General features: G+C 45.0%; 1 protein-coding gene across 4 annotated transcripts in view; it reads right to left on the bottom strand.

The window, feature by feature from the left end:
- The window catches only part of LOC140211734 (glyoxylate reductase/hydroxypyruvate reductase-like), a 38,334-nt gene that overhangs the window by 5,661 nt on the left and 14,591 nt on the right, over positions 1-18,082 (bottom strand). For all 4 annotated transcript variants that reach the window (XM_072281855.1, XM_072281853.1, XM_072281856.1 and 1 more), the window contains 4 exons: positions 17,963-18,079; positions 15,113-15,201; positions 12,408-12,512; positions 8,733-8,868 (listed from right to left, as the gene is read on the bottom strand). In XM_072281855.1, coding sequence (XP_072137956.1) covers positions 8,733-8,868; positions 12,408-12,512; positions 15,113-15,201; positions 17,963-18,079 — 447 coding nt within the window. The remainder of the gene's footprint in view (positions 1-8,732; positions 8,869-12,407; positions 12,513-15,112; positions 15,202-17,962; positions 18,080-18,082) is intronic.

Genomic DNA, 18,082 nt, shown 5'->3' with positions numbered 1-18,082 from the left:
TCCTGTACTTGAATCCTCTTGCTATAAATGCCAGCATACCATTCGCCTTTTTCACCGCCTGCTGTACCTGCATGCCCACTTTCAATGACTGGTGTATAATGACACCCAGGTCTCGTTGCACCTCCCCTTTTCCTATATTTATTCATTCAAAGCATCACAATATAACTATATATAACCATATAACAATTACAGCACGGAAACAGGCCATCTCGGCCCTTCTGGTCTCACCTAGTCCCACCGACCTGCACTCAGTCCATAATCCTCCATTCCTTTCCTGTCCATATATCTATCCAATTTAACTTTAAATGACAACATCGAACCTGCCTCAACCACTTCTGCTGGAAGCTCGTTCCACATAGCTACCACTCTCTGAGTAAAGAAGTTTCTCCTCATGTTACCCCTAAACTTTTGCCCTTTAACTCTCAACTCATATACTCTTGTTTGAATCTCCCCCACTCTCAATGGAAAAAGCCTATCCACATCAACTCTATCAATCCCCCTCATAATTTTAAACACCTCTGTCAAGTCCCCCCTCAACCTTCTACGCTCCAAAGAATAAACATCTAACTTGTTCAACCTTTCTCTGTAACTTAGGAGATGAAACCCAGGCAACATTTTAGTAAACCTCCTCTGTACTCTCTCAATTTTATTGACATCTTTCCTATAATGCGGTGACCAGAACTGTACACAATACTCCAAATTTGGCCTTACCAATGCCTTATACAATTTCAGCATTACATCCCAACTCCTATACTCAATGCTCTGATTAATAAAGACCAGCATACCAAAAGCTTTCTTCACCACCCTATCCACATGAGATTCCACCTTCAGGGAACTATGCACCATTATTCTACTGCATTCTTCAATGCCCTACCATTTACCATGTATGTCCTATTTTGATTAGTCCTACCAAAATGTAGCACCTCACATTTTTCAGCATTAAACTGCATCTGCCATCTTTCAGCCCACTCTTCTAACTGGCCTAAATCTCTCTGCAAGCTTTGAAAACCTACTTCATTATCCACAACGCCACTTATCTTAGTATCATCTGCATACTTACTAATCTAATTTACCACCCCATCATCCAGATCATTAATATATTTGACAAACAACATTGGACCCAGTACAAATCCCTGAGGCACACCACTACACACCGTCCACCAATCTGACACACAATTATCCACCACTGCTCTCTGGTGCCTCCCATCCAGCCACTGCTGAATCCATTTTATTACTTCAATATTAATGCCTAACGATTGAACCTTCCTAACAACTAACCTTCCATGTGGAACCTTGTCAAAGGCCTCACTGAAGTCTTTATAGACAACATCCACCACTTTACCCTCGTCAACGTTCCTAGTAACCTCATCAAAAAATTCAGTAAGATTTGTCAAACATGACCTTCCACACACAAATCCATGTTGACTGTTCCTAATCAGACCCTAATCAATATATGTTTGGCAATACTGTACTTGGCCTTTCCTTTAAAAGCTGAGAATTTTTAGCCAGTCAAAGGAATTGATAAAGCTTTTAAAAATGCGTCTGAAGTTCCTTAATAACCCATTGCGCCGGTGTTACAGCTGGGAACACCTCAGTACACTCCTGTACTCACACCTCATCAGTCCAGATGACCATTCAGACCAGCTCACATATGACAACCACCTCCATCCCTCTAAACCTTTCCTAGGCAAGATCATGTCCAAACGTCTTTTAAACATTATAATCTTACCCTCCTCTACCACTTCCCCGGCAGCTCATTCCATCCACCCACACACCACGGGTTGAAACACGTGCCTCTTGGGTCTCTTTTAAATCTTTCCCCTCTCACCTTAAAGCCCTGTCCATTATTTTCATCACCTTGCGCTGCACATTTTATAAACCTCTAATAAGTCACCCCTCCTGTTATCAGAGAAAGTACAATCTCTCCTCAAAACTCAAACTCTCCAGATGTGGCAATATCTTTGTGAATCAATCTGCATCGTTCCAAGCATAAACACATCCTTATTATAGCACAGTGAGCAGAATAGCAGAACCCTAATCCCAGTCCATAGAACATTACAGCACAGAAACAGGCCTTTTGGCCCTTCCTGGCTGTGCCGAACCATTTTTCTGCCTAGTCCCACTGACCTGCACCTGGACCATATCCCTCCATACACCTCTCATCCATGTACCTGTCCAAGTTTTTCTTAAATGTTAAAAGTGACCCCACATTTACCACTTCATCTGGCAGCTCATTCCACACTCCCACCACTCTCTGTGTGAAGAAGCCCCCACTAATGTTGCCTTTAAACTTTACCCCCTTCACCCTTAACCCATGCCCTCTGTTTTTTTCTCCCCTTGCCTCAGTGGAAAAAGCCTGCTTGCATTCACTCTATCTATACCCATCCTAATTTTATATACCTCTATCAAATCTCCCCTCATTCTTCTACGCTCCAGGGAATAAAGTCCTAACCTACTCAACCTTTCTCTGTAACTGAGTTTCTCAAGTCCCGACAACATCCTTGTAAACCTTTTCTGCACTCTTTCAACCTTATCAATATCCTTCCTGTAATTTGGTGACCAAAAATGCACACAATACTCCAAATTCAGCCTCACCAATGTCTTATACAACCTCTCCATAACATTCCAACTCTTATACTCAATACTTTGATTTATAAAGGTCAATGTACCAAAAGCTCTCTTTACGACCCTATCTACGCCACTTTTAGGGAATTTTGTATCTGTATTCCCAGATCCCTCTGTTCTACTGCACTCTTCAGTGCCTTACCATTTACTCTGTATGTTCTACCTTGGTTTGTCCTTCCAAAGTGCAACACTTGTCTATATTAAATTCCATCTGCCATTTTTCAGCCAATTTTTCCAGCTGGTCCAAATCCGTCTGCAAGCTTTGAAAACCTTCCTCACTGTCCACTACATCTCCAATCTTTGTATCATCAGCAAATTTGCTGATCCAACTTCCCACATTATCATCCAGATCATTGATATAGATGACAAATAACAATGGAGCCAGCACTGATCCCTGTGGCACACCACTAGTCACAGACCTCCACTCGGAGAAGCAATCCTCCTCTACCACTCTCTGGCTTCTTCCATTGAGCCAATGTCTAATCCAATTTACTACCTCTCCATGTATACCTAGTGACTGAATCTTCCTAACTAACCTCCCATGCGGGACCTTGTCAAAGGCCTTACTGAAGTCCATGTAGACAATATCCACTGCCTTCCCTTCATCCACTGTCCTGGTAACCTCCTTGAAAAACTCTAATAGATTTGTCAAACATGACCTACCATGCACAAAGCCATGTTGACTCTCCTTAATAAGTCCCTGTCTATCCAAATACTCGTAGATCCTATCTCTTAGTACTCCTCCCAATAATTTACCTACTACCGACGTCAAATTTACCGGCCTATAATTTCCTGGATTACTTTTAGAGCCTTTTTTAAGCAACAGAACAACATGAGCTATTCTCCAATCCTCCAGCACCTCACCCGTAGATACCGACATTTTAAATATATCTGCCAGGGCCCCTGCAATTTCAATCCTAGTCTCCTTCAAGGTCCGAGGGAATATCCTGTCAGTTCCTGGGGATCTATCCACTCTGATTTGCCTCAAGACAGCAAGCACCACCTCCTCTTCAATCTGTATAGGTTCTATGATCTCACTTGTTTGCCTTATTTCCATTGGCTCCATGCCAGTTTCCTTAGTAACTGCAGACACAAAAAAACCATTTAAGATCTCCCTCATTTCTTTTGGTTCCATACACAGCTGACCACTCTGATCTACAAGAGGACCAATTTTATCCCTTACTATCCTTTTGCTCTTAATATACTTGTAGAAGCTCTTTGGACTATCCTTCACCTTGGCTGCCAAAGCAATCTCATGTCTTCTTTTAGCCCTCCTGATTTCTTTCTTAAGTATTTTTTTTGCACTTTTTATACTCCTCAAGCACCTTATTTGCTCCCTGTTTCCTATACATGTCATACATCTCTCTTTTCTTCTTTATCAGAGTTCCAATATCCCTGGAGAACCAAGGTTCCTTATTCTTACAACACACATCAAAGTTGCTGGTGAATGCAGCAGGCCAGGCAGCATCTTTAGGAAGAGGTACAGTCGACTTCTCAGCCCGAAACGTCAACTGTACCTCTTCCTAGAGATGCTGCCTGGCCTGCTGCATTCACCAGCAACTTTGATGTGTGTTGCTTGAATTTCCAGCATCTGCAGAATTCCTCGTGTTTGCGTTCCTTATTCTTACTCACTTTGTCTTCAATCCTGACAGGAACATACAAACTCTGCACTTTCAAAATTTCTCCTTTGAAGGCCTCCCACTTACCAATCACATCCTTGCCAGAGAACAAACTGTCCCAATCCACGCTTTTTAGATCCCTTCTCATTTCTTCAAATTTGGCCTTTTTCCAGTTTAGAACCTCAACCCGAGGACCAGATCTATCCTTGTCCATGATCAAGTTTCAACTAATGGTGTTATGATCACGGGAACCAAAATGTTCCCCTACACACACTTCCGTCACCTGTCCTAACTAGTTTCCTAATAGGAGATCTAATATTGCATCCTTTCTAGTTGGTGCCTCTATATACTGATTTAGAAAACTTTCCTGAACACATTTTACAAACTCTAACCCGTCTAGACCTTTAACAGTATGGGAGTCTCAATCAATATGTGGAAAATTAAAATCCCCTACTATCACAACTTTATGTTTCCTGCACTTGTCTGCTGTCTCTCTGCAGATTTGCTCCTCCAATTCTTGCAGACTATTGGGTGGTCTATAATACAACCCCATTAACATGGTCATACCTTTCCTGTTTCTCAACTCCACCCATATGGGCTCGGTAGACAAGCCCTCTAATCTGTCCTGCCTGAGCACCGCTGTACATTTTCCCTGACTAGCAATGCCACACCCCACCACCCTTCGTCCCTCTGCTTCTATCACGTCTGAAACATCGGAACCCTGGAACATTAAGCTGCCAGTCCTGCTCCTCCTGTAGCCAAGTTTCACTAATGGCTATAATGTCATAATTCCATGTGTCAATCCACGCCCTCAACTCATCTGCCTTCCCCACAATACTCCTCGCATTGTAATAGACACACTTCAGAAGATTATTACCATCACACACAACCCTTCTATTTGTGACTTTGCATGAACTTTTAATATCACTTATTTTCACCCCCGGTCCACCATCTGTTCTGGCACTCTGGTTCCCATCCCCCTGCAAATCTAGTTTAAACCCTCCCCAATAGCACTAGCAAACCTCCCTGCAAGGATATTGGTCCCCCTGTAGTTCAGGTGTAACCCGTCTCTCTTGTACAGGTCCCACCTGCCCCAGAAGGTCCTAAAGATCCAAAAATTTGAAACACTGCCCCCTACGCCAGTTCCTCAGCCACTTGTTCATCCGCCAGAGCATCCTATTCTTATCCTCACTGGCATATGGCACAGGTAGCAATCCTGAGATTACCACCCTTGAAGTCCTGCTTTTCAACTTCCTACCAAGCTCACTATTCTCATTCTTCAGGACCTCCTCACTCTTCCTTATTATGTCATTGGTACCAATGTGCACCACGACATCTGGCTGATCACCCTCCCACTTCAGAATATCATGCAATTGATCAGACACATCCTTGACCCTGGTATCCGGGAGGCAACAAACCATCCTGGATTCTCAGTCACGACCACAGAACTTCCTATCTGCACCTCTAACTATCGAGTCCCCTATCACTATCGCTCTCCTCTTCTTCCACCTTCCCTTCTGCACTGCAGAACCAGACTCAGTGCCAGATATCCGGCCACTGCAGCTAGTCCCAGGTAAGTCATCCCCCCCAACAGTATCCAAATCGGTATACGTGTTGAGGGGAATGGCCACAGGGGAACCCTGCTCTGCCTGCCCTGCCTGCCCTTTCCTCTTCCCTCGCCTGACGGTAACCCAAATACCTGCAACACTTTCAGTACGCTGGATGAACTCAGCAGGTCGGGCAGCATCAGTCAGAAATGATGAGTTGACGTTTCGGGCCGGAACCCTTCGTCAGGACTGAAGAAGGAAAGATGGGGAAGGATTTGAAGAATGCTTGTAGCTTCAGTTGAAAGACCAGTAATTTGAAAGACAAAGGGGTGGGGGAGGGGAAGCATTGACATCATAGCCCTGAAAACAATGGGTAGCAGAAGAAGCAGGCGGAACCATGAGGGAGCTGGGGGAGGGGGCAGAGTGAAATAGGGATAGAGGAAGGGAGGAGGAGGGAATTACCTGAAGTTGGAGAATTCTATGTTCATACCAAGGGGCTGGAGACTACCTAGACGGTATATGAGGTGTTGCTCCTCCAACCTGAGTTTAGCCTCATCATGGCAGTAGAGGAGACCATGTATGGACATATCTGAATGGGAGTGGGAAGCAGAGTTGAAGTGGGTGGCAACCGGAAGATCCTGTCTGCTGTGGCGGACGGAGCGGAGGTGCTCGATGAAGCGGTCCCCCAATCTGCGTCGGGTTTCACTGATGTAGAGGAGGCCGCACCAGGAGCACTGGATGCAACAGATGACCCCAACAGACTCACAAGTGAAGTGTTGCCTCACCTGGAAGTACTGTTTGGGGCCCTGAATGGAGGCAAGAGAGGAGGTGTAGGAACAGGTGTAGCATTTATACTTACAGTGATAAGTGCTGGGTGGGAGATCAGTGGGGATGGACGTGTGGATAAGGGAGTCATGGAGGGACCGATCCCTGCGGAAAGCGGAGAGGGGTGCAGAGGGAAAGATGTGCTTAGTGGTGCGATCCTGTAGAAGGTGGCTGAAGTTGCGGAGGAACAACAGACAGGATCTCCCGGTAGCCACCCACTTCAGCTCTGCTTCCCACTCCCATTCAGATATGTCCATACATGGCCTCCTCTACTGCCATGATGAGGCTAAACTCAGGTTGGAGGAGCAACATCTCATATACCGCCTAGGTAGTCTCCAGCCCCTTGGTATGAACACAGAATTCTCCAACTTCAGGTAATTCCCTCCTCCTCCCTTCCTCTATCCCTATTTCACTCTGCCCCCTCCCCCAGCTCCCTCATGGTTCTGCCTGCTTCTTCTACTACCCATTGTTTTCAGGGCTATGACGTCAATGCTTCCCCTCCCCCACCCCTTTGTCTTTCAAATTACTGGTCCTTCAGCTGAAGCTACAAGCATTCTTCAAATCCTTCCCCATCTTTCATTCTTCAGTCCTGATGAAGGGTTCCAGCCCGAAATGTCGACTCATTGTTTCTGACTGATGCTGCCCGACCTGCTGAGTTCGTCCAGTGTACTGAAAGTGTTACTTTGATCACAGCATCTGCAGATTATTTTGTGAACCCAATTACCTGTGCGCTGCTCCTTTGGCGTGACTACCTCCCTGAAACTACCATCTACAAACTCATTCTCCCGAATGATTCGGAGGTCATCCAGCTCCTGCTCCAGTTCCCTAACGCGGTTTGTTAGGAGCTGCAGCTGGATGCACTTCTTGCAGGTGTCGTTGTCAGGGACACCGGAAGTCTCCCTGACTTCCCACATCCTGCAAGAGGAGCATTCCAACATCCTGCCTGGCATTCTCTCTACTCTAAACAAACAAAACAAAACTTACCGGAACCTACCCTCACCTCTGCCTGTTCACGCCAAAGCCTGTTGAGCCAAAGCCGTCCCACTCTGCTCCCTCTCACTCCGTAGCCCACTGTATATGGTGGTCTTTTTTTTTAAACCTTTCGCACTCTATGTCATGCGCCTGTGCAGTCTAGCCTCTTTCCCCCAGTCAGTGGGGGAAAAAAAACCACTTCTCACCGAGATTCCTTATTCCTTCACTCTCGGCCTCTTGCTCCGATATACGACATCCCTGCACTTGTACTCAATGCCCTGTCCTATGAAGGCAAGGCTACCCCTTGCCTTCTTAACACTTTATCTACCTGTGTTGCCAGTTTCAGAATCACAATCATTATCATTGTTGTACATAATGTGAAATTTGCTGTTATGTCTCAACAGTGCAGTGCTAAGACATAAATCACAAAATAAATGAAGTTTGCAATTTAAGAAATAAAGGGGCAATGTTAAGGGAACTTTCAGTGAACTATGTACCTATACGCCCGTGTCACAGTCTACAACGCTCCGAAGGACCCTAACACTTACTGCCCTGGTTTAACTTCCCAAAATGCATTGCTGTCCACTTGCCCAAGTTAAATTCCAATGGCCATTGCTTTGCACACTTTCCTAATTAATGTGGATCCTGTTGTAACCTTAGGAAACCTTCTTTACTGTCCACCTCACAGCAAGTTTGGTGTTGTCTGCAAATATGCCACCAAATTCTCATTGCAATTGTTTACATGGCAATCAACAGAGACCAGCACTGATCCGTGAGGCATTCCATTGGTCAAAGGCCTCCAAGCTGAAAGACAACTGTCCACTATCATCTTCTGCCTCCTTCTACCAATCCAACTCCTGTATCCAGCTGGCAAGCTCACCCTGTATCCCAGCTAGTCTCTTAACTCCAAAACATTAAACTAATTCAAAGAAACTCATGGGAGTCCGAAAATACAAGTGAAGTTCGTTTACTTTAAGTGAGGCCCACACGTATCATATGGTAGCACAATGACAAATGCAATTAACATATTTATACATGTAACTAATTAATTATTTAAATGAAGAATGCTATATACACACACACACCTCTTCTGAGAGTACCTCAGTAAACTTGGAATTAATAAATTCCTGCCTTCACTTCTCACCTGCTTGTGTTGATGAATATTGCTGTCTTTTTCATTTTTGAAAACAACTTTTTGTTGCAGATGCCTTTTGTCTCAGGTGTCAAAGCACAGTGCACTGTCACAAAGTCTGATTCCTCTGCTAGTTTATCCAAAGACACTGCAAAGAAAGAGCCAACTTTTATTGGCTGAAAGTAATGCTTTTAACACCTTAAGCTCTTCAGCTTGGCTTCCAGCTTTCAGAGTTACTTAGCTTATGAAGTATTGATTCAACAGCACCATGAATGGAGAGGAAGATATATACTAATTCTGTTGTTTTCCCTATACACACACATATAAATCTATGTATTGTTTATACATATAGTTTTGAAATATAAAGCTGTCAGAATGACTTTGTCTACTAGTTCCAAATTAAGTTATTTACATCTTCCTGCCTCTGCAACTTTATACTATGGAATTGATATTTTTCTCCTTTGCTATAATTTACCTTGCCCACAATGAGCTGAGCACCTTATCGATAATAAAATTTATAACCAGGTAGTACATCCATTGCTGAGTTGCCTGGGTTGAGTAACCTTCTAAACTTCACGTCAACCATTTGAAAAGACCAATTATACAGCCAGATTGGTAATGCTATCTTATTAGAAATTAGTGGCTTAAATCTACAATGGAAAAAAAAGCTTACCATACCATACCACGCCTTGGTAGAAAGTTGCTCAAGCATGTTTGATCCACAAAAACAAAGAACAAATCCAATCAGATCAGTATCACCTACTCCAGGTCAATGAAGTGATATTCAGTAACCAGTGCACTCTCTGATAGGGAACTTCTTTATCTATGGGATATTAGACTGCCATTCCCAGTTGGCCACAAGCATCACAGTAAGTGCTTCATAATGAAGACCAGTGTTCATCACCACTGATGCAGAAACAAGACAAATCTTTACACAACTGAATAACCCTGTCTAATTCTGGCCACCAACTAGCAAGGAAACATGAAGGCACGAAGAGTGGTCAAAATTCATGTATGTGGTAAGGAGACGTAACAGGGGGAATGGGTGTGGAGAGACCAAGGACTCCCCTGGCCAGTAAGATCGTTTAGACCTGTAGGAGGGGTTAGATACACAGTAATATGTAACACAGTTGTTATATTTATTTGCTAATCTAGCCTTTGGACTTTGGAGCTTGACTTTTAAAAGAAGAATCCACCTCACTGTTGTTCCATTCCAAATCACTGAGGCTAATCAGAAATTAGCCATGACCGAGTGATAGCTTCAGACTAGAGGAGTTACTGCTCTGTTTGTTTTTTAAATCTGCACAGAGGGTGGTGTTTTGCATTGGCATGCACATCCACATGGTGCACAGACTTCTTTATTTTTCAATCAAAGCATATTCTTGCAGTGTTACTCAGAATGCAATAAATCTACAAAAGGGTTAGAGTTAGATAAAGGAGACGGAAGGGTTATTGTGGATTTTTTCATTTTCAATTATTAATGAAATTGCTGAATATTGGTTTGCATTTGCTGCTGCCCAGTCCGGGGGTTCCCGATCTCAGCGATGTTCATCGGAGGGGCCACCATCACACAGACAACGTTACAGCAAGGAGTGGAGTAAGAGGAATGAAGGGTTATGGGGAAAGGACGCTAGGTGGAGATGAGTCCATGGCCAGATCAGCCATGATGTTATTGGATGGCGGACAGGCTCGATGGACCAGACAGCCGACTCCTGCTCCGATTTCTTATGTTCTTATGAACTCAGTAGAACCTTGTCTTGGAATAAGATCAATGTTAATAAAAACCCTGAAGTTGATGTTTGACTTAGAACAATTAAAAGATCTTTTGATGCCTAAAACTGCTGCAATTTGTAGGCAAAAACTGATTCCCAATCTGTTAGAATTCCCGACAAGGCAAGTATTTGGTCCCACTGCACATTGCTTTTGATGAGAACGTGTGGGTTGTTTCTTCACCTAACGCTGACCTTGACAGCACCATCCTTGCTGGTATGCCAGCCTGGCATCCAAAGATGGTACTGGCAAATCACGGTGGTGTTTTGCAGATAGCAAACAAAACTATCAACAATTCTAATAAATACACTTTTCTGGGACTGCGATCTCTGCAGCCGCAGCCTGTGTGTTTGAACGGTCTGTATGACTTGGTGTTTTTGTGGTGAACTGGACTCTCAACAATGCCTGTACAGCTGCATGAAGCAACGGGGCCCAGGGCTGAGTGCGGATAATGAACCGATATTTGGACAACTTAAGCACCGAGCCAGATTAAAAAGATTAAGGTGTTGAGATTGAGGGTGGAGGACAAACCAGTGTTCAGCTCACTACTCTGGGAGGCTTTACTTGCCTCAGTGCTGAACAGACACTACAGCTGCAGTCTGCAGCCACCGGCACTTGTCCCAGTGCTGAACCTGGTTCTGTGCCAGTGTGTGGCTACAGCCATCAGGCTCCTGGGGTGTCTGCCGCACTGAACTGGACACGTGGCTGTAGGCTTACTTTCAGGGACTCTGCGGTTCATGTTCCGCGCAAAGTTTGTTTGCACAATTTGTTCTTTCCTTTTCACACACTGGATGTGTGACTGTCTTCATGGTGTGGGGTTTTTCGCAAATTCTATGGTTTTCTTTGTTTTGTGGGCACGTGGCCAAGTGGTTAAGGCATTGGACTGGCGACCTGAAGGTCGTGAGTTTGAGCCCCAGCCAAGGCAACGTGTTGTGTTCTTGAGCAAGGCCCTTAACCACACATTGCTCTGTGACGACACTGGTGCCAAGCTGTATGGGTCCTAATGCCCTTCCCTTAGACAACATTGGTGTCGTGGAGAGGGGAGACTTGCAGCATGGGCAACTGCTGGTCTTCCATACAACCTTGCCCAGGCCTGCAACCTGGAGATTGAAGACTTTCCAGGCGCAGATGCATGGTCTCGAAGGCTAATGGATGCCCTTACCTTTATCTTTGTTTTGTGGGTGACTGTAAGAAGGTGAATCTCAAGGCTGTATGTGGTGTACGTACTTCGATATTAAATCTACTTTGAACTTTGACCACGGACGTCTATCATCCCACATCCACGTCGCTGACTTCAACATGGAGCGGAGGTCAAGACTGCAAACTCCCCCATATCCCTGTCCCTAAACCCTACCCTAACCCCTAGTTCCCCTCCCTGTCCCCAAAACCATCCCTACAAACCTAAAAATCAACTACGTCTGAGCCAAGACATCGACAGAGACAGCAGTTCGGTGCCGTGTGTGTGTGCATGTGCGTGTGTGTGTGGAACGGGGTTTGTTTTGCTGTTGTTGTTTTGCTGTTCAGGCATTGTTTTTGTTGCTTGTGTTGCTCTGCAAGTGAGCTGGGGATGTTATGTTGGTGCCAGAATGTGTGGTGACATTGGCAGGCTGTCCGCACACCCCTCACCTCCCCGCCCCACCCCACCCTTTGGCTGTATTGGTTGTTAAACACAAATAATGGATGTTCCAACATACTTGTGAGAACTAGCGTAATCTGAATCTGAACTATGGGCGAAGCGGGTTGCTAGGACGTGATCCAGGATTGGAGTCACAGGGTCACTTCCTTCCAGAAAGTACGTAAGGAAGTCGGCTGAAATTTTACTGCAAGGCAAATTGATCACTGTAACCTGATTCACCCACTCCACCAATGTTCCCTCACTATTATTATTTTCACGGTTACCCCGGTGATTGTCCTCACCATACTCCGCCTGTATCTCGGCTGCAACCACCGGCTTTGGCTCAAAATCCGTGTACAGAAACTTCTTCACACCAAATGGCTTCAGTCGCTGTGCCACAGCCAAACCTTTGGGTCAGACAAAATAAGCACAAATATTCACTCTTATTTCCATTAAAACCCTCTCAAACGTGAACAGGTATTTTATACAAACACAAGAGATTCCACAGATGCTGGAAATCCAGAGAATCAAACACAGAACGCTGGAGGAACTCAGTAGGCCAGGCAGCATCTACGGGGAGGAATGAACAGTCAGAGACCCTTCATCAGGGCTGGAAAGGAAGTGGGAGGAAGTCAGAATGAGAAGGTGGGGGACGGGTAAGAGTACAAGCTGGCAAGGGATGGGTGAAACTAGGTGAGGTCAGGAGAAGGCCATGGACATGCACGTTGGAATGGGAATGGAACGTACAACTGCAGAGGTGGGCAGCCACCAGGAAAGCCCATCTACTGTGGTGGATGGAGTGAAGCTGCTCGATGAAGCAGACCCCAGTCCACATTGCGTCTCACTGCCGCCTCGGCGGCCACAGCAGGAGCACTGGATACAGTAGATGACTTCGACTGACTGCCGGTGAAGTATCACTTCTCCCAGAAGGACCAATTGGGGCACTGAATGGTGGTGAGGAAGGAGGTGCAAGGGCTGGGGTAGCACTAGTCCCAGTTGTAGAAGTAAATGCCAGGAGGGAGATCAGTGGGGAAGGACAAATGGGCAATGGAGTCTCAAAGAGAGTGGAAATCTATGGAAATCGGAAAGTGGGGGTGGGAGAAGAGGAGGCAAAGATGTGTTTCGTGGTAGGTTCCCATTGAAAATGGTGGAAGTTACAAAGAATGATGTGCTGGATGTGGAGGCTCATGGAGCGGTAGGTAAGGACGAGGGGAACTAAAGATGACACCAGGGTACGACTTCCTCCTGTTCATCAGTGAAGCAGTTTAAATACTTCACCCTAACGCTTCACTTTCCTTTTCAAAGTGGTTGGGGTCCTGTCAGAGTCTGTGATCTACACCTGCACTCAAACTGTGGTTCTTCACCATGATGGCTTCCCACTCTCACAGCTCGCCAAGCGGCCTGGTGTTTTCAATATCTCCAGGAGCGGCCCGGGACTCGTGCACCTTCGGGTCCGGCCCTGTGGGCCACCCGGTTCCTCGCTGGTGTCCCGACTGAAGCTTGGTGGGAGATAGGAACATCAAGACAGCAGCGCACACTGCTGTCGAATAATTGATGCTGCAGACTGTGATACTGAAATAGCGAGAGCTGTTGGTCTCCCCTCTCGCTGTGGGAGGAGCCGTCGTCCTCTCTCCCTCAGTAGTGAGAGAGACAGCCTGTGGCACGTCGAAGTTTTGGATGAATGGTGGTTTTTTGGTGGACATCTCTTTGGGGCTCTGCTGTTGCCTGCATGGTGGGTGGGTGGGTCGAGGCTTTACTGCTGCTTGTGCGTGGCAGGGGGAGGGGGAGGGGGCTTTGGGGTTCTAACGTTTTTCCGTAATCCATTCTTTGGGCGTTTCCTTCTGTTTTGATGATGCCTGCGAAGAGTAAGAACTTCACGTTGTACACTGTATACATTCTCTGACGTTAAATGGAAATATTGAGCTCTATTCCTGTTATGGCGGTAGGGAGATGGGGCAAGGCCAAAAGTCTGAGAAATGAAGGAGATGCAGGTGAGGGCAGGATCGATGGTAGAGGAAGGGAAACCCTGTTCTTTAAAGAAGGAGGACACCTCAGATATTCTGGAATGGAAAACTTCATCCTGGGAACAGATGTGGCACAGACGGAGGACCTGAGAGAGGAGAATAGCCTTTTCACTAGTGGCAGGATGGGAAGAGATATAGTCAAGAGAGCTGTGAGGGTCAGTAGGTTTAGAAGATATATCAGTAGACACTCTGTCTCCAGAGATGGAAAAAGAGATTGAGAAACGGGATAGAGGTGTCTGAGATGGACCATGTAAATTTGAGGGCAGGATGGAAGTTGGAGGCAAAGTTAATGAAATTGACGAGCGCTGTATGGGTGCAGGAAGCAGCACCAATGCAGATCGATGCAGTACAGAAAGAGTTGGGGAGTGTTTCAGGTCTAGGTTTGGAGCATGGACTGTTTCATGTAGCTGGCAAAAAGGCAGACATAACTGGAGCCCACATGAGTGCCCTTGGCTCCTCCTTGGGTTTGAAGCGAGTGACAGGAACTGAAAGAAAAATTGTTGAGAGTGAGGATCAGTTCTGCCAGTCAGGAAGGTGGAGAGGAACTGGTTAGGTCTGGTGTCTAGAAAAAAGCATAGAGCTTTATGGCCCTCCCAATGGGGGATAGAAGTATATAGAGTCAGTGAAAATGAGACGAACAGGTCTATGAAACTCTTTTCTAATCTTTTATGCTTTCAGGACCAATTAAGATGATGTGGGGTTACAGAGCTGTAAAACTTTTCCATCTGTGTGTAAAAGGATAATTTTGTCCCCATTTTAAAGTTTATCATTTATTTCAGAGCTTCAAGATTGCAATTATATGTCTGTTTTTTTTCTCCTATCCTTATGCAGGTCCTTAATGATCCTATCTGCTTCGGTTCAATCAAAAGCTCAAGGTGACCCACCTTTCTTTAAGATGATCTCTGGGAGAACAGATTAAAGTTGGTTCAAATGCTCTTTCAGTTCACAATTACAGTACTTTGAGACCTTAACTAATGACTCACCTATTCTCCCCAGCCCCACAATCCCCACGGTGCTGTTGGACAGTTCAAAGCCACAAAGCCACAGGGGTTTCCATGTGCCCCAGCCACCACTGGAAGCAGAAAGCCTTCAGGTTACAACATCACCACAGCTTTAACTAAAACAATTTAAATCCACTATTAAAACTGGCTATTTAAAAACAAAGATGAAAGAACAATTTTATGTACAATATAAACCTGTAGATTCTCAAGAAGTACTTGCAGAAGTTGATTGCAGGCATTGACTCAGCCAGGCGTCTTGTGGGCAATTCACGCTCACAACTTAGACCTCAGTTGCACTACTACTACTACTACGTCGACTTAGGCCTAGGGGGCCGGCGTTGGGCAAATTTGCAGCATTTAATCAAAATGTCAAAGAATCAGGCACCCATGTTAGTGCAGTAGTGAGTTCTGTTGATTCATATTTCCAAGGACACGAGTTTGTTCCTGACTTTGAATGCTGTCCGTGTGGAGTTTGCTTGTTCTCCCTGTAATCATGTAGATTTCCTCTGGGGAAACCCACACTCCAAAAACATTCTGAGAGGTTAATTGTCAACGGCAACTTTTACCACTTCGAGAAGATACGTGATAAATGGATCAAAGATAAGTATGTGAGAGAGAATAATTTGCTGGGCTACAGGAATATGAAGAGGAGGAATGGGAGCTGATGGGCCGAATGACCTCATTCAGATTCACAATAATTAAGCAAAGACCTAGCTCATTTATAGGAGCTTCAAAACCAGCTTCACAAGTCGATGGATGCACAGGCAGATGATAGAGCAGTGGGGTGAGTTGAAGTGTAACACGGGGGCTAAATCGAAAAGGGCGATCAATACAGGACTGAAGGTGTTATATGTGAATGCGCGCAGTATATAGAATAAGGTAGAACTTAAGAGATTGGCAGGTATGATGTGGGCATCACTGCGTCATGGCTGAAAAAGATCATGGTTCGGAGCTTAACGTCCAAGGGTACACTTTGTATCAAAAGGACAGGTAGGTAGGCAGAGGGGATGGGGTGGCTCTCCTGGTAAAATTGAAATCAACTCCTTAGAGGGAGGTGACATCAGATCAGAAGATGTAGAGTTCTCGTAGGTAGAGTTAAAAAACTGCAAAGGTAAAACGACTCTGATGGGAGTTATATGCATGACCGCATATGGTAGCCAAGATGTAGGATAAATACTACAATGGGAGAAGGCATGTAAAAAGGGCAAAGTTACGATGGCAGGTAGATTGGGAAAATCAGGTTGGTGCTGGATCCCAAGACAGGACAAGTTGACATGACTGAGTTTCTTGAGGAGGTGATGGTGATAGATGAAGGTAGAGCCGTGGATGTTGTCTACGTGGAATTTAGTAAGGTATTTGACAAGATCCTTCATAGGAGGCTCATCCAGAAAATTAAGATGCATGGGATCCATGATAAATTGTCCATTTGGTTTCAGTATTAGCTTGCCCACAGAAGACAGAGAGTAGTGGTTGCTGGAGATCTGTGACTAGTGGTGTTCTGCAGGGATCCATACTGGGACCTCTGCTGTTTGTGATAAATATGAAATAGCTGGATGTAAACATAGATGGGTAAGTTAGCAAGTTTACAGAAGATATGAATATTGGTGGAGTTGTGGATAGTGTAGAAGACTGGAGAAGGATACAGCGGGAATAGATCAGTTGCAGGTATAGCTGGAGAAATGGCAGATGGAGCTTAACCCAGCCAAATGTGGTGTTCAGCTTTGGGAGATTAAGTGTAAAGGGACACGACACTGCTGATGGAAACACCCTTAATGGTGCTGATGTACTGTGGGATCGTGGGGTCCAAGTCCACAGCTCGCTGAAACTGGAAGCGCAGGTTAATGGGGTGGTAAAGAAGGTATATGGCATGCTTGCCCTTATTAGTGTTGAAACTGAGTTCAGGAGTCAGGAAGTTTCAAATGCAGCTTTATAAAAACTCTAGATAGGCCATATCTGAAGCATTGAGTTCAATTCCAAGAAGAACGTGCAGGGTTCGGAGCGGGTGCTGAAGATGGCGCTGCCTGGATTAGATGGGATGTGCTGGACTAACATGGGCTGTTTTCTCTGGAGCAGCAGAGTTGGGCTGGGCGGGGTGAGGTGGAGTGGATATCAGTCCCTGAGCAGTGTTTTATTCCTCACTCACAGTTGCCCATAGAACAGTCTTCCTAAAGCATTCCCATCAAAGTGATCTGATGAGGGTTCTCCCATTAAGCTGCTGTTGGCCGGGGAGCTCCACGACTTTGACCAGGCGACAATGAGAAATTAGTCATATTCGCCCAAATTAGATTTTCCTTTCAAGTCTGCATTCATTGTTCAGAGACAAAAACCTCAGCCTGTACCCAGGTCCTTAATAAATGGAAGGTGCTCTGCTAAAGGCAATTCTTCAATACATTTGAGTCTTCATGTATTCAAAAAATTGAAAAGTTTAATATTCAGAGCATTTATCTGTTTAAGAACCAAACAAAGACAACTCTCACATTATGGCTATTCGAGTTACAGAATTCACAAATCACAAACCAATAAATCTGAGGTACTGAATTAAACATGCTCAGACAGGATTTATGTGAACAAATACGTAAACAAATAAACACTCTTATTCAACTTGCAATTCTTGACACATGACCAGACATCGTGCTATGGATCACCACAATACAAACAGCTCACTGTGTAATGTGGGGGATCACCTCTACATTGAAAGACAAGAAAAGTGAATCGGAATTTGATAGATGTGGTGCAACTGGATATGGCTGAATGTGATCATGTTTGCTTCACATAAAAATGGAAAATTTCAGGAGACATCAGTTCTTTTTTTAAAAAAAAAAACATGCTTACTTTTTGACTTCAGCCACTGCTTCCATCAGTCGACGAGATGTAGCGAGGAGCAAGGCTATAGTGAGTTCAGCAGTGGCATTGGTCAGGACATCAGGAGTGTAGCCCACTCGAATTCCCCTT

The sequence above is a fragment of the Mobula birostris genome, chromosome 17, assembly GCF_030028105.1.
Source record: "Mobula birostris isolate sMobBir1 chromosome 17, sMobBir1.hap1, whole genome shotgun sequence".
NCBI lineage: Eukaryota > Metazoa > Chordata > Chondrichthyes > Myliobatiformes > Myliobatidae > Mobula > Mobula birostris.
Note: the sequence above shows the minus strand (reverse complement) of the source record. Positions and strands in the feature narration are given on the sequence as shown.